The sequence below is a fragment of the Anabrus simplex genome, chromosome 2 (genome assembly GCF_040414725.1).
Source record: "Anabrus simplex isolate iqAnaSimp1 chromosome 2, ASM4041472v1, whole genome shotgun sequence".
Lineage (NCBI taxonomy): Eukaryota > Metazoa > Arthropoda > Insecta > Orthoptera > Tettigoniidae > Anabrus > Anabrus simplex.
Genome location: NC_090266.1, coordinates 352733370 through 352761152, shown reverse-complemented (window position 1 = coordinate 352761152; position 27783 = coordinate 352733370). Strand labels below are relative to the sequence as shown.

The following is a 27783-nucleotide window of genomic DNA, read 5'->3' as shown; positions in this document are numbered from 1 at the left end:
TTTTTTCTTTTTTCTTTTTCATGGAACTTTTGGCACTATCCAGGCACTTAGAGACAGCATACCTAACCTAAATGATGAGATCTCTCTATCCACCTCAATTACAGCTGTTTAGGTCAAATCTTATGCAATAAATGTACAGAACAAGCATGAAATAAAAATAAAGGTCTGGCTTTCAACAGCCACAGTTATCCAAAGAATGTTTCCAGACACTATGTAGTACATTCAGAAGTACAATTCCCAACATTTGCTCAGACAGTCCCAAGTGCTCAACTGGTGGCTTTGCATGCTTTCTATAGAATGGCTTTATTCAAAGGGGTGACTTCTGCTACACATACACCAACTGGGAGAATAGAGAGACCATCTCTAGAAACCATCTATGAATAGATTCTCACTGTTTAGACTCTGACTGGGAGCAAAACTATTGTAAAGTTTTGAAAAGATCAGGTTCTCTAATACTCTTAATGGCAGTGAAGATAACGCCATTTGGGATGACGAGAAGGAAATAGTAGGAAAGTTGGCAGCACAGACGACAATTCAAATGAAACAGTGATTAGGTTTACTGTGCGATAAACCTACTGCTCAAATGACGGAGACAAATGACTGACAGCAAGTTCTCACTCTTTTCCATTAATATTGCATAATACAATTAACAAAACTGTAAGTCCAACCCTTATCCTGTTTCTCTACAGGGTCAGATATGAAATGAGTTAAAATCTTGTAGATGGATTTTACGATTGGATGCCCTTCCTGATGTCAATCACACCAGAGGATTTAAAGAGATGAAATGAATGACATGGTATAAGAGTAAATAAAACTGATTATATTTACGGTAAATGTAGGCCTAATTGTTTTCTTTATTTTTTAAAATTTTGAAATAGTGTCTTCCAACGAAGGTAGCCAGTAAGAATCAGAACAGTGTCATAAATTTGTTAAAGAATAGCATATAATACATACACGTACAATTTGTAGTCAGGAGTCACGTGTTCACTGCATGAAATGGGAAGCTATCACATACTGGACACCCCTTACTTTTTGCAACTAAAAATGTGGGAAAACAAGTGGGGACTATTACACAAGAAAATATGGTATATAATATAGTACGGTTTTAATTTCATTAGGTTACATAATTTTACTATTGTTGTTATATTTCCTTATCTTAATAATAAAAGAAGTAATTAGTAACAGAGAATAGCATTAGGTTAAGGCTGATTAAGTGTAGTTAAGTGTAACTTTCAAGACAGATGAATGAAACATCTTATCTAGTAGGTGCCACTGTCAGACATATCTGGTGATATGGACAAGAGTATGAAAGAAAAAGTAATGTTCTCTCTTTTTTTTTTTTTGCTATGGGCTTTACGTCGCACCGACACAGATAGGTCTTATGGCGACGATGGGATAGGAAAGGCCTAGGAGTTGGAAGGAAGCGGCCGTGGCCTTAATTAAGGTACAGCCCCAGCATTTGCCTGGTGTGAAAATGGGAAACCACGGAAAACCATTTTCAGGGCTGCCAATAGTGGGATTCGAACCTACTATCTCCCGGATGCAAGCTCACAGCCGCGCGCCTCTACGCGCACGGCCAACTCACCCGGTAAGTAATGTTCTACTGTCAACATCTGGTGAAAACACCCTCCTTGTGATGAACACCAGAGTTCTTAAAAGTTGACTGTCTTTTAGATCAGACTAAATAGGCTTTTAGATAGAGTTGTGGACCAGGAGAGGCCACTACTCCATTTCACTCAGTCACATGACCAGCTTAATATGCCCATATCCAGTTTTCACTTGATTTTGAAAATGTTTCTTCTTGCCGTAAGTCACAGTACAGTTCATAAATCTCATACTTTGTCCCGTACTGGCTCAACACAACTAAGGTTAAGTTATAAGGAGATTCCCACCTTCCAATACTTGTCAATTTCCTATAGCTAGTTTATTGTTTACATGACATAATCCAGCTTAATCTCTAGGTGTATACAAAAAAGAACGTGTTTCGTTCCAATTATGGAACGTCTCCAGCTAAAAGATTTGACAAAAAATGGCATGATAATTAAAACATATGTACCGAGCTCGATACTGCAGTCGCTTAAGTGCGGCCAGTATCCAGTAATCGGGAGATAGTGGGTTCGAGCCCCACTGTCGGCAGCCCTGAAGATGGTTTTCCGTGGTTTCCCATTTTCACACCAGGCAAATGCCGGGGGTGTACCTTAATTAAGGCCATGGCCACTTCCTAGGCCTTTCCTATCCCATCGTCGCCATAAGACATATCTGTGTTGGTGCGACGTAAAGCAAATAGCGGAAGGGAAAACACATGTAATGATTATGGCGATGAAGTAAAATGTTCATGTTGGGTTAAAATTTCCAACAAATCAATGTCCACGTAACGAATAAAATCGGCGTAAGGGGTCTTCTTTATGCTGGAGACGTGTATGCTTGTTGATCTTGAAGATAAAATTGAGAATGTGAAATATTTTCTTAAAATATGGTTGTCGGGGGAACTCTTGAAACAACCATAGTTGAAGTTCAGCTTTGAAGTTACACTGTTAAAATGAGTCTGAAACGAGAAGAAATTAAGGAGGGAGATATTTTAAAGGAGAAAACCTTGTAAGAATGTGTGTTGGTGAGGTATATAAGGATATATGAAATTGTTTAAATCGTAATCGGTCGTGATGTATTTAGTGTCCTCCCTTACGCCATGTCGTCAACTGACCGAGTTCTATGTGTGTGTGTGAGGAGCTTGCGATAGGTGAGGAGAAGGGGAAGAAGAGGTAGGAGAAGTGGGGGAAGCAGGGGGGAATGCTGTGTAGGGTGGAGCTAATTGAGAAGTGACTGAATATAAACATAAGATATAATATAAACATAATATATTTATAAACATATAAACATAATTTTACGACAATAAAAAAGTACTTGACCATTCTGTGAACGTTAAACAAAGGTAAATTAATGAATATTTTGGGAAATATCTATATTGAGATTGATCAGAAACAAAACCCCAGCCAGAACATTAACGAAATAACGGAGAATATCAACATACTGTTAGAAGAGGGTACCAAATGAGATTTATCTAGAAAAGCCATCAAAAAGGACCTGGAGAAACATCCAACACACCTCCTCTCAGTTAGCTCCACCCTACACAACATTCTCCCTACTTCTCCTACCGTTTCCCCTCGCCTATCACAACACCACTTCTCAGTTAGCTCCACCCTACAAAGCATTCCCCCTGCTTCCCCCACTTCCCCTACCTCTCCTTCCGCTTCTCCTCACACACACACGGAACTCAAGTCAGTTGATGACATGGCGTAAGGGAGGACGCTAAATACAACAAAACCGATTACGAGGTAAACAATTTCATATATACTTACCTTATATACCTCACCAACACACATTCCTACAAGGTTTTCTCCTTTAAAATATCTCCCTCCTTACTTAATTTCTTCTGGTTTCAGACTCATTTTGACGGTCTAACTTCAAAGCTAAACTTCAACTACGGTTGTTTCAAGAGTTCCCCCGACAACCATATTTTAAGAAAATCTTCCACATTCTCAATTTTATCTTCAAGATCAACAAGCGTACACATCTCCAGCATAAAGAAGACCCCTTACGCCGATTTTATTTGTTACGTGGACATTGACTTGGAAATTTTAACCCAACATGAATGAACATTTTATTTCATCACCATAATCATAACATGTGTTTTAATTATCCTGCCACTTTTTGTCAAATCTTTTAGCTGAAGATGTTCCATAATCGGAACGAAACATTCTATTTTGTATACACCTAGAGATAAAGCTGGATTATGTCCTGTAAACAATAAACTAGCTATAGGAAATTGACAAGTATTGGAAGGTGGGAATCTCCTTATAACTTGTGTTGTTTGAGTAATCAGTCCCCTTCTGACTCCAACTTGGCAGGTTTGATCCTGGCTCAGTCTGGTGGTATATCAAGGTGCACAAGTACGTCAGCCTCGTGTCGGTAGATTTACTGGCACGTAAAAGAACTCCTGCGGGACTAAATTCCGGCACCTCGGCGTCTCCGAAAACCATAAAAGTAGTTAGTGAGACGTAAAGCAAATAATATTATTATTAGTAATCATTCCATAGACTGGTTTGATGCAGCCCTCCATGCCACCCTACCCTGTGCTAACCTTTTCATTTCTACATAACTACTGCATCTTACATTTGCTTGTCATATTCAAACCTTGGTCCAACCCCACTGTTCTTACCACCTATGTAGGTGGTTTGAAAAGTTCTTGGAATGTACTAGAATTAAGTGTCTTACCTCGGTGGAACTGCTTTTATTTTTCAACATGGTCTCCCTGTAGACTAATGCATTTGGTCGAGCGATGTTACAATGCCTTGATCCCATCTTGAAAAGGAGATTCCTCCAGGCCTGCAAAATACCTCTCCAATACGGCTGTCAGTTCTCCCTTGTAGAAAATCTCCGTCCACCGAGGAAAATTTTCAGCTTGGGGAATAGATGTAAGTCTGATGGTACCAAATCAGGTATATAAGGTGGATGTGGCAACAATTCGTACCCCAGTTCATGAAGTTTTGCCATGGCAATAACACTTGTGTGCGGCGGAGTGTTGCCCTGATGAAAGATGACCTTTTTCCTTGCCAAACCAGGCCTTGTTTCGCGTATCTTTTCCTGTAGTTGGTCTAGGAGGTTTGCATAGAATTGCCCCGTAATTGTTTGGCCAGTAGGAAGAACGCACTGCCTTTGCTTTCTTTGGTGGTGGTGAATCAGCATGTTTCCACTGCTTTGACTGCTGTTTTGTCTCTGGGGTATAGTAGTGGACCCAAGTTTCATCTGTAGTCACAATCCGACTCAAAAAATCTTGTTGGTTGCACTGAAAACGGGCCAGACTTTCTTCGGACATTTCCAATCTGGTGCGTTTATTGTCCAAATGTCAAGAGTCACGGCACCCATCTTGCGGATAATTTTTTCATACATAATTCTTTGGTTAAAATATAATATACCCGTTCAGAAGACATCCCTACAGCTTCAGCAATCTCCCGCACTTTCAGTCGACGATCCTCCATGACCATTTTATGCACTTTTGCGATAAATTCTGGGGTCGTAACACTTTTTGGCCGTCCACTACGTGGATCATCATCCAAGCTCTCCCGACCAAATTTAAACTCGCTGGTCCACTTGGCAACAGTTGAAAATGAAGGAGCAGAGTCTCCCAGTGTGTTCTGAAAGTCAGGATGCATTTCCTTTGCTTTCATACCTTTCTTTACAAAGTATTTAATCACTGCTCGAATCTCAGTTTTTTCCATTGTCACAAATCACTACGCGGAAACAACAACAAAGAGTCGTCACTACCACACTCCTGCAGCTAGAGCACTGACGTGCCACGTGTGCACTCACAAAGGATGTGTGATTATTGCGTGGGAACCTCGTTGCTCTAGCACTGCCATCTAGCGGTGATACCGAGAACTTTTCAAACCGTCCCCGTATTGTATGAAATTTACTGCTGCGTTTTGGCGCTCTGGGCTCATAACCTGTTGAATTATCTTCATTTCTGCTCATTACACCGCTGTGATTTCCATTACTGCCTGTTATATGTATACCTTGAAAAGGAGGTGGACAAACTGCAGGCTTCCCACACACCTTTCTGGATTGCTGCTTCTATTTCAAAGCCCTCGATTCTTATCACTGCAGACTGATTTTTACAAAGATTGTAGATAATTCTTCGTTCTCGGTATCTGATCTCAATCACCTTCATAATCTCAAATAGCTTGGTCCAATCAACATTATCGAATGCCTTACGAATGCCATGTACGTGGGCTTGTCCTTCTTGATTCGATCTTCTAAGATCAGACGAAAAGTCAGGATTGCTTCACGTGTTCCTACATTTCTTCTGAAGCCAAACTGATCTTCTCCCAACTCAGCTTCAACTTGTTTTTCCATCCTTCTGTAAATAATACGTGTTAAAATTTTGCAGGCATGAGATACTAAACTACTGGTGCGGTAGGTTCGTCAGCACCGACTTTCTTGGGAGTAGGTATAACAATATTCTGCCGATAATCGGATGGGACTTCTCCTGTCTCATACATCTTACACACTAAATGGAATAACCTTGCCATGCTGCTTTCTCCTAAGGCAGTCAGTAATTCAGAGGGAATGTCATCAATTAAAGGTACCTTGTTCCTATTTAGGTCTCTCACAGCTCTCTCAAACTCTGACCTCAAAATTGGGTCTCCCATTTCATCAGCATCAACAGCTTCTTCTTGTTCCAAAATCAAATTATCTACATCTTTACCTTGATAAAACTGTTGGATATGTTCTCGTCATATTTCTGCTTTGTCTTCTTTCCCTAGAAGTGGCTTTCCATCTGAGCTCTTAATATTCATACACCTAGATTTCCTTTCTCCAAAGGTTTCCTTGATTTTCCTATATGCAGCATCTACCTTTCCCAGGACCATACAGCCTGGAACATCCTTGCACTTCTCCTTCAGCCATTCTTCCTTAGCTACCTTGCACTTACTATCCACTTGATTCTTTAATCGCCTGTATTCCTTTCTGCCATCTTCATTTCTAGCATTCTTGTATTTTCGTCGTTCATCAATCAGGTCTAGTATCTCCCGAGTTATCCACTGATTCTTAGTTGATCTTTTCTTCCTTCCTAACATCTCTTCAGCAGCCCTACTGACTTCATTTTTCATGACTATCCACTCTTCCTCTATTGTGTTTCCTTCCGTCTTTTCATTTAGCCCTTGTGCCACATGTTCCTTGAAACAATCCCTCACACTCTTTTCTTTCAACTTGTCTAGATCCCATCTTTTTGCATTCTTTCCTTTCTTCAACTTCAGATGGCATTTCATGACCAACAAGTTGTGGTCAGAGTACACGTCTGCTCCTGGGAAAGTTTTGCAATCCAACACCTGGTTTCTGAATCTCTGCCTAATCATAATGAAGTCCATTTGATACCTTCCAGTGTCTCCAGGTCTCGTCCACGTATACAGCTGTTGACTGTGGTGTTTGATTGGCAAGGACTAAATTATGATCAGTGCAGAATTCAACCAGCCGACTTCCTCTTTCGTTCCTTTGTCCCAATCCGAATTCTCCTACTGTATTACCTTCTCCTCCTTGGCCTACCACTGCATTCCAGTCTCCCATCACAATTAGATTCTCGTCACCTTTTACATATTGTATTAAATCTTCTATATCTTCATTTATTCTTTTGATTTCCTCATCATCCGCTGAACTAGTAGGCATATAGACCTGCACTAATGTGGTGGGCATTGGTTTGGTGTCTCTCTTGACGACAATAATTCTTTCACTATGCTGGTCGTAGTAGCTTAACCGCTGCCCTATTTTCTTATTCATTATTAAACCAACTCCTGCATTTCCCCTGTTTGATTTCGTATTGATAATCCGGTAGTCGCCTGACCAAAAATCCCGTTCTTCCTGCCAACGTACTTCACTTATACCAACTACATCTAACTTTAGTCTATCCATCTCCCTTTTCAGATTCTCTAACCTACCACAACGATTCAAACTTCTAACATTTCATGCTCCAACTCGCAGAATGTCAGTATCCATCTTCCTGATGATCGCCCCCTCTTGTGTAGTCCCCACCCGGAGATCCGAGCGGCGGACTAGTTTACCTCTAGAATATTTTACCCGGGAGGAAGCCGGAGGAAGCCATCATCATTACATCATTCATACAGAGAGAGCTGCATGTCCTCGGGAGTTAGTTACGGCTGCAGTTTCCAGTTGCTTCAGCCGTGTAGCTGTATCAACACAGCTAAGCCATGTTGAGTATTATTACAAGGCCATATCAGTCAATCATCTAGACTGCCGCCCTTGTAACTTCCGAAAGGTTGCTACCCTCCTTTCGATGAACCATTCGTTAGTCTGGTCTCTCAACAGATATCCATCCAATATGGTTGCACCTGCGGCTCGGCTATCTGCGTCATTGGGACACGCAAGCCTCCCCACCGTGGCAAGGTCACATGATTCACAGAGAAGGCCTTATAACTTAACCTTAGTTAAGTCACAGTAGTTTAGAATGGCAGAGCGGAAGTTATGACAGCCGCATGTGACTTAAAAATGAACTACATGTTTGTCTAAACAATGTAATAAATAAAAGTAAAAATAACGAAAGCTGGCCGCGTGGTGTAGGGGTAGCGTGCCTGCCTCTCGCCCAGAGGCCCCGGGTTCGATTCCCGGCCAGGTCAGGGATTTTTCTCTCGACCTGAGGGCTGGTTCGAGGTCCACTCAGCCTACGTGATTAGAATTGAGGAACTATCTGACGGTGAGATGGCGGCCCTGGGCTCGAAAGCCCACAATAAAGGCCGAGAGGATGCGTCGTGCTGACCACATGCCCCCTCGTAATCTGCAGGCATTCGGGCTGAGCAGCGGTCATTTGGCAGGGTGTTAAGTGCCGTGGGGTTTGGTTTGGTTTAAAAATAACAAGCTGAGCATCAAGGTGGCTAGAAAAAAGTATAGTGTACAGGTACTTGCTTGAAAAAGTAATAATGACAATTCAGGGAGAGAAAAAAAAGGCTTATATGGGAAGAGAATTACAAGTTAACATCACTTTATGATTCCTAGATCCCTGCAATTCATTTGCAAGTCTGCAGTATATTTCAGGACCTCTGAAACTTCTAGCAGGAAATTCAGCTTGAGGTTTTGGATGCAATCAACAATGCTTTATCGAGCTGTTTAAAGGTACAATATAATGTAGCATGTAAAATACAGGTAAAAATATGTGATATGATTGTCTGTTTTTTCCCACGCAATTGCTAACTAGTATTAACAACACTGTCCTGCGATGGTTTCATTGCCGCCATCCTGTATTGCTTTTAAGGATGACTTCTGCATCCTGAATAAGGATCCGATGTTATTTTTCCGCATCACATCACATTTTCTCAAAAATCCTATATTACGTTTATTTCATCACATGCACTAATGCACTTCTTACGTTGTTAGGAAGGGTGTTGCTATAACTTAGATTTCCATATTATTTTATTACCGTATTTACGCAAATAATCCCCGCATTGTTTTTTAAAAATTTGAGACATGAAATTAGGGTGCGTGTTTTGTTTGCTTCAATGTTGGCATTTCATTTTTTCAAAATGAGCCTTCCTAAAGTTAGGGTGCAGGGATTATTCGGTGGCGGGGATAATTCGAGTAAATACGGTAATTTATTTTATTATTTTATTAATTTGACGTCCTCCAGCCTTCTCGTACAGTAGTCCTGTATTATCATGCTCAGAGTGTAGAGCCGGCAACTATGTACAACATAGCCGGCAACGCGCAGTTTTGGCTGAGTGGAGTCACTCTTTCGTCGTACTTCGTCCGCGTCAGTCTGAGTTGTGTTTCGCTTGCTAATGAAAAGAGATTTTTGTCTTCTTAAGTGTTCTATATGCGAGTGACGTACTGTGTTAATATCTTTATTGAACTTACATCTGTCAACATGCCCGATGTGGCTGCAAGAACAATCCAGATACATTCTGCTATGTATGTCGAAGTTTCGTGCCGATGAGACAGCGGCGCTATATAACCGAGTTCATGAGAAAGGCCTACTATGCCTACTTTGGCTTGAAACTTTGAGACCAAGACAAGCCGTGGGCACCACGTAGAACCTGTACAGAGCAGTTACGGCAATGGGTGAACGGTAAGCAATCTGCGTTGCCATTCAGTATTCCAATGGTGTGACGAGAACCCCCAAACCACAGTATTCACTGCTACTTCTGTTCTGTAAATGTGAAGGGATTTAACAGCAGCAACAAAGGTAACATTCTGTATCCAAGCAATATTCGATCTGCAATTTTACCCATTCCTCATGGCCCTGATACACCAGTACCACAGCGTCCAGAACATTTACAGGATTGTCCTTTTCTGAATCTGATGCAGAAATGGTGGGTACTAACTCTGACTGATTTCTCCCCTGAATGTGTTAAAAAAGAACCGAGACTGTTCGAGCAAAGTGCATTAAATGACTTTGTACGAGATCTTGGTCTTACAAAGGAATCTGCCGAGTTACTCAGGTCTAGACTTCGTGAAAGGAACATGTTGGCACCAGGGATGACGTACTATTGGTACAGACGTTGTGAACAAGAATTTACACCCTTCTTTTCTGAAGAGGGAGCCTTGGTTTACTGCAACAACATTCCGGTGGTTATCTGAAATCTAGGAGCACCACAGTATGGAGACTCTTCATCGACGCCTCCAAGCATAGTTTGAAGTGTGTCCTTCACAATGAAAACAAACTTGCATCCGTTCCTGTTGCTCATTCAGTTATTATGCGAGAAACATATGTAAATCTCGAAATGCTGTTGTGTAAACTGAAATACCAGGAACACAAGTGGCAAGTGTGTGGTGAATTCAAAGTAATAGGTATTCTGTCAGGTTTACAAGGAGGTTACACAAAGCACCCCTGCTTTCTGTGTGAGTGGGACAGTCGAGCAAGGTTACATCACTGGACTCAAAACGAATGGCCATGTAGACAATGGATTGTAGGGTCGAAAAACATAAAACAAGATACTCTTGTTCACAAGAGCAAAATACTGTTACCTCCGCTTTATATCGAACTGGGGCTTATGCAGCAATTCATTAAGACCCTAAACAATGAAGGTGAATGCTTTCAGTACCTGTGTCATCGATTCCCAGGCATCAGTAATTCCAAAATCAAGGAGGGTATTTTTACAGGTCCAGATATCAGAAAACTTCTTTCTGATGCTAATTTTGAAGACGTTATGTGCACTGCAGAGCGATCGGCATGGACAGTATTCTGGAAGGTGGTCAAAAGCTTTCTTGGAAACACAAAGGATTCAGACTACAAACAAATGGTGGATAAATTGCTCGTTTCTTTCTAAGATCTAGGCTGCAAAATGAGCTTGAAAGTGCACATGTTACATTCACATCTGGACTATTTCCCTGAGAACCTAGGAATGCTGAGCGAAGAGGAAGAAGAAAGATTCCATCACGATCTACAGGAAATGAAACGCAGATATCAAGGGAAATGGAACAAAAACATGCTGGCAGATTACTGCTGGTTACTAAAGAGAGAAGATCCAACTACTCACACACGAACAGCAAGGTGAAGACGTTTCTTTACTAAGGTAGGACGTTATAAAATTGAAACCGTAGACTTACCATTCTCAGTACGTTATGAGGCTTAATGCATGGTAAATTTTGGTCCATTTGGCTGTGTTTTTCTACAGATCTATTAACACAATACTACATATCTTTATATTATGTTCATAAGTACACCAGTGTAAGTTAGGAGTGTTCAGATGGGTGAAAATAATAAAAAAGAATTTTCTTTACATGTGATAATAGTAATCTTGCATGTGTGCATGCTGCATATTTATCAAATTTTCAGAATTTGCACAAAAACCTGATGTGATAGGGGAAAACTGACTTCAGTTCCGGAATCAGCATGCCTGAAATATAAAAGATCACTATGTAAACTTCATGCAATGATCAGAAAGTTTGAATTCGCAGGTCAGTGTAATCAAAAGCTGTACTGTATTTATTGTTTTTTTTTTTTTGGTAAGTGCCAAGCTCTGAAGAAAAATGGACACAAAATGAGCAAGATTTTAATGAAAAATGAAATCTTCTGGGATCCATCAGATCACAGCAAAGATGCGGTTATTAGTGATCCAACTTTCAGTGGCAGCGAGTATTACAATTACAAAAGTTTGTTCAGTATAATAATATCAGCGGTAACATTCCAACTATTGCTTCTGGTACACTGATATTAGAGTCTAAGGAAACATTCTGATGATGGACTTTTTGACCACAGTTCTTTAAGCCAGAAAACTTATGTCTTAATTGGTGAAGAAGCTTTTCCTTAAAGGGACCTTACACGTTCAGTAGTACTCTTATTACTTCTAGGTAATGTCAGTGGAAAAGAAATGATGGACAAGTAATGATGCGATAATGATACAGATCTGGATATTCTGATATCGGAGCATCAGTACTGCCGAATGGAGGGGTTATTGTCATTAATACTGATCCCGTGAGGGCACGCGCATCATTACTCCATCATTACTTAGTTCCAAGACGCACAGCCGTAATGTATGGTTGTGGCAGTGAGTTCTCGGAATATGAAGTAAGTATGAGCGAATTCATTGTGAAGAAAGATGAGCCTGGAAACGAAGTACTTCAGGACTTTATTGAAACATATGAAAGTCTTCCAGAACTGTGGAACTCAGCACATCCATCTTATATGAACAAATCAAAACGATGTGTAACTTTAGATAAGTTAGTAAACATCTATCGTAAAATAAAACTAGGAGCTAACCATGCTGACGTAAAGCAGAAAATACATACTCTAAGGTCCAACTAACAGAAGGAATTAAAGAAGATTGTGACACCAAAGAGAACAGGAAGTGGTACGGAGGCGGTGTATCACTGTAGAATGCTGAATGTAGCCTCATTTGGCAATCTCTCAAAGTGGTGGAATGTTTTTCCTAGCATTCCAAATAATGTAATATTTGAATTCTGAAGTCAGACCACTGCTGCTAGACACTGTGTAGTTACCTTGTCACAACAGGTGATCATCAGCTAATGGCAGTAATATAGTTATACGCACTGGTGCCGGACATTTGTATTCTTTTCCCTTAGATTGCTCCCATGTAAATATGTTAATATAAATCTCAGTAATTACTTTTCCTAACATTTCTAACAGTGTAGCGTCAAAGTTTCATGTTGGACCACTGCTGCTCGACGCTGTTATGTGCCGTACACAACTAGCAATCAACAGCCAACGGCTGATAAGGTGTAATACACATTAATACAGAGTATTGTACATTTGTCACAACTAATGATCAGCAGCCAATGGCTGATATTGTGGTTTTACGCATTGGTGCCGATTACTTGTATCTTTTTCCTTAGACTGCTCCCATGTAAATATGTCAATAGAAACCTTTGTAATTACATTTCCTAACATTTCAAATAGTGTAGTGTCAGAATTTCAAGTCGGACCTCTGCTGATTCACACTGCTATATGCCTTACACAACTAGTAATCAACAGCCAACAGCTGATATGTTGTTATTCATATTAATACCGAATATTGTTTTTCTCATTAGACTGCTCCTTCTGTAAATATGTTAATATTAATTATTAGTAATTATGATTTAAATATAAATCAGGTACCTGATTTAACCTTGAGGAGGTACTAAAAATGTGAATGAAATTAGTAGCCCGGCTGATGTGAAAATTTTTTTAATTATCTGCGAGGCCTGCCGGTAGGACACAATGCGGCCGCAAATCTTTCACAATTAGTGTTTCTATGAAAGGCGAAACAAGTCTCACATTCTTATGTTAATAATGATAAGTTCCTAATTGTTTAAAAATTTTAATGTATTGAATAGGTGATATTATAAATAAACTAATTAGCCTCCTACAGAATGGACATTATGCCGAAACGATGTAGTTCCCAATGGACACAGGGCCGAATGAACATTAATCCAAAACGATGTAGTGCTGGATAGACATTATGCTGAAACGCCGCAGCGCCGAGTGGACATTATGCAGAAACGACACAGCACTGAATGAACATTCATCCAAAAGTAGAATGTGTTATCATGAAAAGGGTCATCCTCATATATGTAATACAGTGATATTATTCAGACTGGGCGAGTTGGCCGTGCGGTTAGGAGCGCGCAGCTGTGTGCTCGCATCCAGGAGATAGTGGGTTCGAACCCCACTGTCGGCAGCCCTGAAGATGGTTTTCCGTGGTTTCCCATTTTCTCACCAGGCAAATGCTGGGGTTGCACCTTAAGGCCACGGCCGCTTCCTTCCCATTTCCAGGCCTTTCCTGTCCCATCATCGCAATAAGAAACCATAGCATAGACCTCTACATTCCTCTCTGGGCAGTTGTTAGTTTCTGTTTAGTGAACTCATTAATTGTCTAGGTCTCACAGGCATAGGTCATGACAGGCAGAATGCATTGGTCATGAACTTGCTTCTTTAGGTTTACTGACATGTTGGATTTGAAGACGGTTGAATATCGTCCAAATGCCTGCCATCCTAGTCTGATTCTTTGGAAAATTTCATGACTTATATCTCCTTTCATGTTGATTCGTTGGCCAACGTAGATGTATTCACCAACATTTTCAATAGTTATTCCCTCAATCACTACGTTTTCTGAAGTTGCCTACTTGTTATGCATGACCTTTGTCTTGGACAGATTAATCTTGAGGACTACTTGCTGCCAAACTAGTGCAAGATCGCATACTTGTGATTGCAGTTCTTCCTTATTGTTAGCCAACAATACTATATCGTCCGCAAATCTCTAGTGATTCAACTTCCTCCCATTGATTCTGATGCCTTGATCTTTCCACTGAATTTTGGACATTGCCATTTCTAAGACTGCAGAGAAGAGCTTTGGTGAGATGGGATCACCTTGTTTTACACCACGCTGAATGGGAAAATCTTCAGTTGTTTCAATGACACTAACAAAAGCAGAAGGTGATTTGTATATGTCCTTAAGTATATTGATGTAGGCTGCTTCTACTCCCTGTTCAGCTAATGCCAAAAGGACAGATGAGTGGCTAACAGAATCAAATGCCTTTTCGAAATCAACAAATGCTAAGCAGAGCGGCAGTTGGTATTCGTTCATTCGGCTGATTACTTCCCGTAGAGCAAGTATGGGGTCAATGATGTTAATACCACTGCGGAAACCCGCCTGTTCGATGGGTTGGGCTAAGTCGAGAGTTGAGCTGATTCTGTTAGTCAGAACATTGGTAAAGACCTTGTACAGGACGGCCAATAGGCTGATAGGACGATAGTTCATTACGTTGTGGATACTACGTTTTTTGTGAAGTAGGATGATCTTTGCTTTGTTCCAAGATTTGGGAATCGATCCTCGTTGGAGAAAGGAAGTAAAAATTTTAGCCAAATAATTAGTGGTTACCTCCCCAGCAAGTTTCAGAATGCTAACTGTTAGTCCATCATCTCCTGCAGCTGTATCCTTTTTCATATTATCTATAGCGCTTTTCATTTCGGAAGGTAGGACATCTGGGACATGTGAAGTTGAACGAAGGACGGACATAGTTGCAGTTTCTTCGGTTTTGCTGTATAATGAACTACAGAAGTTTCTAATGAATTTTAGCAGTTCATCTTTACCAGTTATTCTGCCATTTTCTCCATCCATTGCTATTATTTGCGTCTTGCCTATGGTTAGCAATAATTAGCTGACCTTAAACTCCCTTTATTCTCAGGGCTGGATCTTAGTATCTCTTCATTATGCTTCTTTACATCTGCTTTCATTTTCTTCCTCAATGACTTGCATAGCTCAGTGTACTCTACCCTATCAGTGTTAATGTCAGTCTTCATCTCTCTCTTCTTCTTTAATAAGGCTCTTGTTTCATAAGTGAATTTCTTAGACAAAGAATTTTTCTTACTACCACCAATTTCTTGAGCTGTTGCAGTTAATATTACAGGTAGATCACCTTCTTTGACATCAATCCATTTTCTTTGAAGAGATTGCTGGAATTCATCTTTGTTTGCCTCCAGGTTTTTGAGATCAATTATTGTTTTCCTATCTTTCACTAGTTTTTTCCTATCCATGCGTGTATTCAGAACAATTCTTGCTCTTACTAGTCGGTGATCACTACCCGTGTTGAATTTAGTACTGAAACATCTAACAAGAGGACTGTTTGAGAGTATGAAGTCAATTTCATTGGTGACCACAAAATTTGGGCTCCACCATGTCCATTTCCGACTGGGATGTATTTTGAAGTAGGTGTCCATGATGGGCATCTTCATACATTCTGCCAATTGGACCAGCCGTTCACCCCTTTCATTCCTGACACCAATGCCATACTTTATCACAACGATATCGCCTTCTCTATATTTATTACAACTATCCACTTCATAGTCGTATCTATGATATAATCTAATGGTTTTGTAAGAAAATATTTTCCACCTAATCCATACCTTTTTATTTTGCCTCTGGCAATTTATAATATCATTAAAAATAACAGTACATGTTTCGATCGCTTTGCGAATATCATCAGCTGTTTACAAAAATGCTTAGATAAAAAAGCATTAAAGTAAGCACATAATCAAATCCTTGTTGACTTTAAAACTATTGTTAGTAAAGGACATATGGGTGTTTGCGGCGGGGAGTGTACTGGTGTTACAAGGAAGTTAATTTAAAATAAGTTAAAACTTCTACCTTATTGAGCTATTTAAGTCCTGAAGGCGTAATTAAAATCACTTATTGTTTTAATACTAGGAGTGGGTGTTGTAATCTTGAAGAAATGTTTTGAACTAGAATGTGCTTCTTCTTTCACTGAATTCTAGTCTTCTTCCTAGTCGCATTGTACTGTGCTGGAAAATGTATAGAAAAGGTTGATCCACTTCTTTGTCCTTTTCTAAATTCAAAAGGTGGATTCACTGTTGCTTGTTTTTTTTTTTTTTTCCTTAGTTTCTTTACGTCGCACCGACACAGATAGGTCTTATGGCGACGATGGGATAGGAAAGGTCTAGGAGTTGGAAGGAAGCAGCCGTGGCCTTAATTAAGGTAGAGCCCCAGCATTTGCCTGGTGTGAAAATGGGAAACCATACTGCTGGTTTAAGTTAGGAGTTGTGTTCACAGATATTTCAGGTTGGATAGCTTGTTGCACGATCTGTAACCGGCAAAAAAATATGTGCCAGTTAGTTGAAATCGTCTCCGGAAGTGTTCTCTAAGAAATTGTTTCGTGTTAAAATAATGGAAAATTATTGAGAAATGTTTTAACTTACCCCTGTCTGATTCACTTTCTTTACCCCCCGTGTTTACGGGTGTGGATCTGTATCTACTGTTCTCGATCTGGTGTAATAGCAGTGTGATGTGGTCTGCTTACTAGCGTGATTCGGAGGGGAGAGTGAAAGCAAGGTCATGTAGTTATCTGTTGTTTCTCGCATGGAGGGGGTTTCTGGGTGTGACATAGAGTCCTCGTGCCTGCTTGTTACACTTGTTGGGCGTGTTTGTTTCCTACTTGACCTATAGCGCCCACTTCCCAGCCTATACAGTACAGTGATCTCGGTCTGTGCGTCCACCTCCTGTTTCAGAGTACGTGTTCTGCGTATCTGTACTAGTTTTACGGGTTCATTCATGTACCCATAATGAATTTGTGGCGCTCACGATTCCTGCTGTCTTCTAGCCCGTAAACACACATCTCGTTATATCACCCCGGTTTAGGGAGAGGGACCGATGTATTTCAGAATTATAGTAAATGTGAAGGGATGCATAAAACTGGATCGCAAGGGGCTGGTGGACCACCCAGTATATTTTAAAATAAGAATTAACAAGAAAATAAATAAAAATCTAATTATATTTATTGTTGCCTTGATAAAGCCCAGTCAGCATTGAATTTCACAATGAATTCACTGTGATTTCACGGTGAATTTCAATGCTGACTGAGCAGTAAAGAAATTAAATACGCTGAAACTCACAAAAGCTTTTCTGCAAGTTCATTGTGAGTTAGTAAATAATTCACTGCAAAATCATTTGTGGCATAATGAGGTGCAAATTGTCAAGCACATGTGAAACGCATGTAATTCACATGTGAACTCACTGTGAATTCACTGTAAAATTCAATGCTGACTGGGAGGGTTGAAAAAAAACAAAATACAAGTGCGTTAATAATTAAATATGAAGTTTTACCAATAATTTAAATAATACAAGCCACTGGACACTTTTCCGACAGTAAATATGTTTCTGTGTTGGTACACAAGAAGTTCTAAAAATTTCAAGTAGTACGCAGTTGCTAAAAGGTTGGAAATCCCTCCATTACAAGTAAATGTGACAAGTATGTTGCGTCTTTAGATTAGTATTTCAGGTAGAGTATTTTTCTGACAACATGCAGAGAAAGGTAACAGTAATGGCAGAGGATAAATTCAATAATAATGAGTAAGCGTCAAAATTAGAGTTCTGCATGTAACAAAGAACTCTTAATAAACATGAAATTTAGGTACACATAATTCAGTTCAGCTCTTCTCTGTGAAACTTCACAGTTTACAGGAGTTATTATTTTTTTTTTTTTCTATTTTGTTTTACGTCGCACCGACACAGAGTGTCTTATGGCGACGATGGGAGAGGAAAGGCCTAGGAAGTAGAAGGAAGCGGCCGTGGCCTTAATTAAGGTACAGCCCCGGCATTTGCCTGGTGTGAAAATGGGAAACCACGGAAAACCATCTTCAGGGCTGCCGACAGTGGGGCTCGAACCCACTATCTCCCGATTACTGGATACTGGTCGCATTTAAGCGACTGCAGCTATCGAGCTACAGGAGTTAGAAGGGATGCCTACCACTAGGGAGAGGCCATACTAGTGTTATGCATGAAGACCTCTAGTAGAATTAAAGGAGCCATATTATAAAATTATCAAAAGGTAAATGTTATTTGATTAGCAGATTCCAGGAGAAACTTCATCAAGTACTATGGTACATATACTGAGCATAAAGAATAAGACTGCGGTGAAAGTCAGCAGCAGAGTTAAAGCGAGTGAAGAAGTACCTTGCGATTGACATTCTGAGTCAACTGTGTTACAATGTTGCAACACTGCTTTAGTTCACTGTTTGACCTTAATGATTAAATACCCAGGTACACTGGACACAAATGGCATCCAACTTCATATCATGAGATTCAAAAGGGTTTGAGCAGTTACTACGAAGTGAAATAAATATTCTACAAGATTAATAGTTTCTTCAAACAGTCTTTTGAGGCTTTCATGACGCGCATTAGAAATTATGTCAGTATTTCCCAGGCTTGTAGGCCGTGGTCCAGGAACGTTTAATGGTCCCAACGTTTCACTGAAGACTGCGTTTGGCATTATCAAGGGTTCCGACTTATTTCAATAGCTGCAAAGCTTACAGTGGAATGGAGTGGTGTGGCAACTCCACCTCATTATATAGCACAGGCTACGGTGCGCTGCTCGCCTATTGCAAAACATAAAGAATTTCACCTTGTTTTCTTGACGCGGCAAAAGCTTATCATCATGTCTACAATTACGGGTCGTGAAAGCATTAATCTAAAAGTCCTTTTGGTTTGAATTTCATGTAAAACTGGAGGTCTCGTGGAAATAACCACATCAAGTCATGGTAAATTGCAGTCTAGTTTACTTGTTGGAACTCTATGGAGAGAAACTCTAAATAAATAAAAAAAATCTAAGTAATATCTCTTGCTAATTATTGCATCCATTTCCAATATACTGATATAATTAAAGATTGCTCATTATAACAAATTAACCTTTCATGTTTATTATTATTATTATTATTATTATTATTATTATTATTATTATTATTATTATTTACTTACTTTTTTGCGACACAAGGGGCAAGGTAAGTCAAAGCTATCCTGATGCCGGTAACATTGATGAAGACATAGGCCTGAAATAAAAGATATTTATGTTTATGTTTTTACAGTAAACCTTAAGCAATAACAATTTAAGAGTAGGCAAAATAATTGATAGTTCATTCCCATCCACAACTTGACTGTCATAAGACTCATTCAGACTACAAGCAGTATTGTTTGTGACCATCTATCCAGAGTCTGTTTTATGGTACATTCTACCACCACAGAGAAAAAAAAAAAAAAAAAAAAAAAAATACACACACATAAATTTTAGCCAGGAAAGAAACATTTGAAGTGAAGTGGAACAGCTAAATGTGAATCAAGGAACACAATGATATTCTCTGCAATTAACAAGATACCTTTTAGAAGTAAGACATATGAATGAAAATACAACAGAACCTCTTTTTACCAAACTTTATGATTTCTTAATAGAAATTTTGTTATACCAAAATCATGTTTTGAAATGTTTAACTCTCTTCATTTTTTAAAATGCATGTATGTATTGTCCCTGTCAAAAATGTGCTTTCCGAGTAAATAATTATGAGTCCTTTAATAGCCAGTGTCATTCCTACAATATGTGTTATTTTCAAGATACACTATGTGATTAAAAGTATCCGGACACCTGGCTGAACATGACGTACAAGTTCGTGGTGCCCTCCATCGGTATTGGTGGAATTCAATATGGTGTTGGCCCACCCTTAGCCTTGATAACAGCTTCCACTCTCGCAGGCATACGTTCAATCAGGTGCTGGAAGGTAGCTTGGGGAATGGCAGCCCATTCTTCATGGAGTGCTGCACTGAGGAGAGGTAGCGATGCCGGTCGGTGAGGCCTGGCACAAAGCTGGCATTCCAAATCATCCCAAAGGTGTTCTATACGATTCAGGTCGGGACTCTGTGCAGTCCAGTCCATTACAGGGATGTTATTGTCGTGTAACCACTCCGCCACAGGCCGTGCATTATTAACAGGTTCTCGATCGTGTTGAAAGATGCAGTCGCCATCCCCGAAGTGCTCTTCAACAGTGGGAAGAAAGAAGGTGCTTAAAACATCAATGTATGCCTGTGCTGTGATAGCGCCACACAAAAGAACAACAGGTGCAAGCCCCATAAAATGAAAAGCACGACCACACCATAACACCACCGCCTGCGAATTTAACTTTTGGCACTACACACGCTGGCAGATGACGTTCACCGGGCATTCGCCATACCTACAACCTGGTATCGGATCGCCACATTTTATATCGTGATTCGTCACTCCACACAACGTTTTTCCACAGTTCAATCGTCCAATGTTTACACTCCTTATACCAAGCGAGGTGTCGTTTGGCATTGACCTGCGTGATGTGTGGCTTATGGGCAGCCGCTCGACCATGAAATCCAAGTTTTCTCACCTCCCGCCAAACTGTCATAGTACTTGGAGTGAATCCTGTTGTAGTTTGGAATTCCTGTGTGATGGTCTGGATAGATGACTGCCTATTACACTGGACGACCCTCTTCAACTCTCCGCGGTCTCTATCAGTCAACAGACGAGGTCGGCCTGTACGCTTTCATGCTGTACATGTCCCTTCACATTTCCACTTCACTATCTCATCAGAAACAGTGGACCTAGGGATGTTTAGGAGTGTGGAATTTTGCCTACAGACTTCTGACACAAATGACACCCAATCACCTGACCACGTTCGAAGTCCGTGAGTTCCGCAGAGCGCCCCATTCTGCTCTCTCACGATGTGGAATGACTACTGAGGTTGCTGCTATGGAGTACCTGGCAGTAGGTGGCACCACAATGCACCTAAGATGCAAAACGTATGTTTTTGGGGGTGTCCAGATACTTTTGATCACATAGTGTATTTGTGGTGACAGGATCTTATCTCATTCAGCCAGGTGTGTGGCAAGCTGAAGTCATTTTTTTAAATTTTCCTTTTCACCCTGTACGGTAAAGTATGCGCGAGACCACGTGATGTACTGGTCCAGTTCAAGGCTAAAGTGGTTTCTATGGAGTGTGCACGCAGTGACACATTCTCTGACGCAAGTTAACGAATTATGAGGAGCAATTGTGTAGTAAAAACTTCAATAGTAATGTTTCTAACAGCCACACCTCCAACTGTGAGGATATTTAACCCCAGTGATACTGCCTAAACCTTCCCTTTTTCTTTGAGACATTCACAGAGAGAGCAAAGTTAAGTTTCATGTGAAACGTGAAATATTTATTCTGGTCTGGCATGAACTTTCCGTAATTTTCATGTGTCAGTTTCAGCTTATACTCATTTCGTTCAGAAGAGGACTACAGACCCAGGATCGAACTACAGTACCAGCTTTACAATGTCAACTGTAAATCCAAGAGGATCACTTCAGTCAACGTGGGATTCAACATCAACTACGAACATGTGGCACTAAACATGTAAGCGTCGCCAGCATCGAAGGGAGGACATGAGGGGCAAAGGAACCTAGCAGACCACACGGGAATAGTTTCATCATAAAATTTAACTACAATTTTGTAATATTATCCATCCATCTATTTAGAAAATTTAACGATCTTCTTCAGTAGAACAGTAGTTCTATTAGTTATGAGTAGAGATGGGAATTTGCCTATTTGCCTATTTTATTCCTGTGTTCAGAAATTTAGGCTTTTGGGATATAAATCCGTTTCAGGGTCTTTTTAGCTATATTTCTTTGGTTTTATTGTGCCTATAACTGCCTATTTGGGGTTTGTGCCTATTTGGAGTATAATTGCCTATTTGATGCCTTTTAACTGTATTTTTAAAAAGCCAATTTTCTTCCAGTGCATTATATTGTAGCTAGTGCGCTTGACAGAAATGTCTTCTCTTTTCACAATACCTGTTTACCCCACGAACAAAAATGGGAATTCTCAGAGGTCACCAGAAACAGTTCTAGGGAAATTTCCATCAGGAGAAAAAAGGAACAATTTGATCTCGAAGACTTCAACCCCTCCGACCTCCTACGACATATGCGAGAACCAGTCAGCGTCGAACTACTGTATGTTGCACAACCCATATGCCCTGTACCTCCCTTTCAATGAGAACTGTTGTATGCGTACGCTTTATGTTCAGAATATGTTGTGATTTATTGTGAAGTAGAAGAAAAAGAAAAGCTGTGTTTGTGGCAATGTCCAAAGAAAAATCGTCGAAGTCCTACTGTCTGAAGCCATGGATCACAGGGGATATCAATTTCACTAAGGATGGAAGGGTAGTCTGTCAAGCTTGCTGTAAGGAGGTAAGTTCGTTTGTTCCTTTTATCTTTTTTGTGATTGAGAACTGGGATCGCATTTCATTCTAGCATTTATAGGCCTATTAATGTGTGTATTGTGGCAAGTTGATTTGTTGGAATGCTGTATTAGTCAGGAAATTTCAATAATTTATATTGCTAAATTGTAAATAATCATTAAATTACTGAACGAGGAGTTAGAACTAAAGGTGTACAAATTGTTCTTCAGGCTTGCCTGCCCCAAGCTGCTCTGCAACAAGCAAAGCAGCTTAGCTTGAGCGCCAGCGAAGCAAGAGTGCACGCGTACTGAGCGCGCTAGTCACAGCAAACCAAAACCTGGGTTTCCCTAAGCCTGACAGGTTGCCTGGGACCCGTTCGGACTGCCGGACTTGTGTTCGGCCTTCCCTGACTGTCCAATAACTGGTGAAAATATTCGCAGTGAATTGGAAGATCGTTTGAAAGGACACGGCGTTTCTCATGAACATATTTACAAAATTACATTTGTAATAGGCCAGGGAAGCAATATTGTTAAGGCCCTCAGCATATACAAGCGTCTTCCATGCATGGCTCATATTATTAATACAGTCTTGAAGCATGTTCTGAACGACTCTTTCTTTTTTTTTTTTTTTGCTAGGGGCTTTACGTCGCACCGACACAGATAGGTCTTATGGCGACGATGGGATAGGAAAGGCCTAGGAGTTGGAAGGAAGCGGCCGTGGCCTTAATTAAGGTACAGCCCCAGCATTTGCCTGGTGTGAAAATGGGAAACCACGGAAAAACATTTTCAGGGCTGCCGATAGTGGGATTCGAACCTACTATCTCCCGGATGCAAGCTCACAGCCGCGCGCCTCTACGCGCACGGCCAACTCGCCCGGTAAAACGACTCTTTCTGAAAGAAAGTGTTCCTAATGTGTTCGCTGTTATCCATTCAGTGAAATCTCTGGCTTCGTACTTTAAGAGAAGAGGCCTATGTGGGAGGTTACAACCATCTATGAAACCATATGTTTCCACTCGGTGGAACAGTTATTTTCACATGCTGCAATCAGTTCACTCCCAGAGAGATGCTAAGAGAACTATTTTAGAGAAGGAGGGTGCCTCTGATAAAACGCTCGGGTATGATCAGAACATTACTGGCCTGCTCATAACATTCTTAAGCCATTTAATGAAACCACAGTTGATCTTGAGGGTGATGAGGAGCCGACTTTATATCTGGTCCTTCCGTGGTTTTATGCCTTAAAAGCCCATTGTACTCCATAGTATGATGATGAACAGGTAATATTTCATTTCTTTTAAATTTTAATGCGAGTCTCTTGATATTTAAATGTAAAAATGTTTTCATACTAAATGAATTTTCAGTACTTAAAGCTTTAGAAACAAACCGGTGGTGTCTTCCTGGAGCAGAAATTTGAAGTCGCTATGTTAAACAAAACTGCAACTTTTTGGTGCCTAAATATCGCACATTAAAGAAACTAAATGCAGGAGAACAAATGTCTGTTTTTGAGGCAGCTCGACAAATGTGTGCTCAAGGTAAGATTCCGTGGTTATTTCTTCATTATTATTATTTGTACCCGATGCATTTACTGGACGTATTAAAAAAGGCGCCTACGGAAGGTAGAGGCCAGCCAAGGCAAAGAAATGTATGATAGGATATCGATATTGATGTATGCTAGAAGGCCATGACTAACTTAAACCTACCACTATGAAGGCGGTGTACAATGGTGTAGAATCGATAGAATTGTTTTTAAAAAAATAAGAAGGATCAAACAGATTATTATAAAAACTGACTTAAGAAATTGAGGTGGTGAGGACAAGATATCCCGAACATCGCTCTCAAAATTAAGCGAGATTGGCAATATTTAGCGTGAAGTATTAAGCTGAGAGGACGGAAATATTGAACGAATCGAATAGATAAACGTTGAAATATTGTAAAGAGGGAATAAAATCCTGAAGCTTTTAAAAAATCCGTCCAGATACTTAGACGCAAAGTCGTTTGAAAACAAGAAGTTGATTGAGACGTGAGAGCTCGAGATTAAGCCACATTTAGTGAAAATAATCGCAAGGACAACCTAAATAAAGAAGCAATCACCATAAAAATATATATATTCTACGCAGAACCATGATGAATTTATATTTTCCAGAATCAACGCATATTGTCTACTGTGTTCCTGAACAGATGATGGCTTGCTAAATCGGCATAGACCAACCTGGAGGGAGATGTCATCCTGGCTGTTAAAACCACCCGACCCGTGTGGAGGAGGTCACTCTACCTGAGATATCAGTGGTGGAGATCCTGCCCAGTTCCCGATCCAAGGACTACGACCAGACCGAAGAGCAACTAAGGCCCGAGATATTGAATGGCGAGCTAAGTAATAGTATTAAGTAGTATAATTTCTTATGTAGAGTATTACCAGTATATACAATAGATCTGAATAGCCTAAGCGTGAGATAATTAAGTGTGCTGTGAATATAAGAAAGTGCAGTGTGAAATATTTAAGACGATATCTTGTTACAGAATGGTAACGTGTTTACTACATTATTTTGTCCAAGGATGAAGGAATACGATTTAAAAATGTGACATAGTGTAACAGCTGTTTTCAAAGAATCCCGGTTAGTTAGAAAGATCCATGAGTGATGTAGTACCAGTCAAACCCAGTTACGTCACAGAGGGATGCATGTTGAATTGGTTAAGTTAAGTTACCATACTCTTTGCTGTGTGACTATATTGAAAGGATAGATACTGAATTTGGGCTTATATATGGTATTGTATGACAAAATGCGTTTTGAGGAACGAATTCTGCGCTATTGATGAGATACGTATCGTTGTGTTTAATTAATATTGGAGGTTAAACGCGGTAATTATGGATGTTAAATGAATTAAATAAGGATTGAATTGAAGGTTAATAGTGAGATAATGGAAGTGTATATAGTATTTTAAAGGATATATTGCGCAGATTAACAGGAAGTAAAACATGTATGATATATCTAATGTGCGATGTTGGAGCACATCTAAAGCGACTACAGAATATAAGTATGCCCCAGGGAGGAACCATAGCAAGGTATGGACAATAAAATTACGCATATTTTAATGAAGTGTGAAAGTGGTTTGACAATAATAACAACCAGTGATGTGTAAATGAATACATGATTATAACATATTCTGAATGAATGGTTATTGCGTGGAAGATCAAACTTGTATGCAAGTAGTATGATAATGTAGTGTTGAAATATCTTTGTGTAGGCATTAGCACACCTATATGTGAAAAATGCTTACTGGCTATGTGTATATTGAGCTGGAATACGATACATAAGAAATTATCTAGCTAGAGTAGGGAAATTATTTGAGATTTACGTAGGATATCATCGATGTTTTGTTAATCTGAAATATTATTTGAGCGAATACTTAGTTAGGAGCCGTAATTTAAATGGCAATCGGCCGAGAAACTTAGTGCGTCATTCAATATTTCATTTTCTTCACTGTAGTCTGCACCAACGAACTCAGATAATTTTCAATGTAACTTAGGTCACTGATATTTGTATTCAGGACTCATTATTCAGATTCAATTCATTTCCGCGGTAACTTGAACAAAGTGATGGTTGTATTTTCAATGAGGGTGTATAATTAACACCGTGAGTGATGGAATAATTTATTGATATACCGAATTTTGACCGTGGTCTGGAGACTTGATGTAATATATACTTAAGTGACCAGATGTAAATTTTAATGGGAAGATGAAACAAAACAATAATTCATTTCAGGAGTACGTGACCCAGAATGTTAAGATGTAAACTTAGTTTAGGAATAAGGCAGCGCTGACCTTAAATATTTGATTCAGTAATTAAAATATTTATTATTAGGTTGATAATTGGAAGTTTATGAGCCATATTTGACATTAACCATTTCTTTTGCGAATCTTGACAGTATAATAAATGTGTTTCTTGATTAGTTTTTTATATAATGAAATGAGTTTTCATTTATACTGGTAATCAATAGTTGTACTTAGTGAGTAAGGTTCTCGTTGTGCGGATATATTTTTTTTTTAAAGGTTGACTGAAGTTTACGTTCACAAAAACTACTACTGAGTGTTGAATTACGTAATTCTGAACTGCGTATGATACCGTTACTTTCTCTTTGAACACACGTTAAACCAAACATAGAAAAATTAACCATTTTTCTGGAGGCATGAATACCCTGAGATATATATAACTGACTAGTTGGGAATTACTGTGGTTACCCTGACCCGCAGGGTGCATATTATTATTATTATTATTATTATTATTATTATTATTATTATTATTATTATTATTATTATTATTATTATTTTACCTATGCAAATTAGATATTTTTAATATTCTAACATTACCATAAAATATCGATAACTTGGGCGGATATATTTTCAGATCAGATACCCAATCAAAATAGACAAGAAGTCCTTCTTCAAATGAAGAAAATTCAGTGCAACGTAAGAAAGTGAAATTTGACGATTGGGCAGAAAATTCGCCAATGATATATGATGAGGACAGTAGGTACTTGCAAGAGGGGTTTATTATTGAAGAAAATATACTGCGGTGGTGGAAAAATAATTCGCACAGGCTGCCCCGACTTGCCTGTGTAGCGAAAAAAGTGCTTAACATACCCGCTACGAGTGCCTCCAGCGAGAGGGTCTTCAGCTGGTCGGGAAATTTAATCAGCGAAAAACGTCCCCGTCTTGATTCGCAAAGACTTATGACCTCGGTGACACACGCAAATGATAATGTGTCCATGTATTAAATATTGGTATGCAGTATGCACAGTATGAGGCAACCACAAACTAAGAGAGCAAGTGGTAAAATTACACTTCTAAACTGAATAGTTTTATAATTATTTCTTTTGGTTTTCTGGGGAAGGGGTTTCTAAATTATTAAATGTATTTCAAAAATGTTACCTACAAAATTATGACCTATACCTACATCTGCCTCTAATTTTCTCGAATAATAATTAATACATTATATTTATGGTCATATTTCCATCAACGGTCATTATGTTTATTTAAATATCGAAATATTTTGTTCAGAGAACCTACTTTTTATTAACTATTTTTGATAGAGAGAAATATTATTTGTTAATTAGTTACATAAGACGTCTAAATTACGAAATAAATTTCAACATAACTTTGTAATGACTAACATAATATTAAATAACCATATAAAATAATATTTGTGTTGACGAATCCTATATAAATTCTGGCATATAACAACCTCTTTCCTGTCTGCATTCACGCGAGTC

The 27783-nt window shown here is 39.4% G+C and overlaps 1 protein-coding gene across 5 annotated transcripts in view; it reads right to left on the bottom strand.

Moving 5' to 3' along the window:
- The window catches only part of LOC136864134 (E3 ubiquitin-protein ligase RNF170), a 354319-nt gene that overhangs the window by 274242 nt on the left and 52294 nt on the right, over positions 1–27783 (bottom strand). For 4 of the 5 annotated variants that reach the window (XM_068226178.1, XM_067140754.2, XM_067140755.2 and 1 more), the window contains exon 4: positions 19266–19336. In XM_068226178.1, the coding sequence (XP_068082279.1) occupies positions 19266–19336 (71 nt within the window). Of the gene's footprint in view, positions 1–11322; positions 11397–19265; positions 19337–27783 lie in introns of those variants that run through there. The other variant, XM_068226179.1, reaches the window with a different exon arrangement.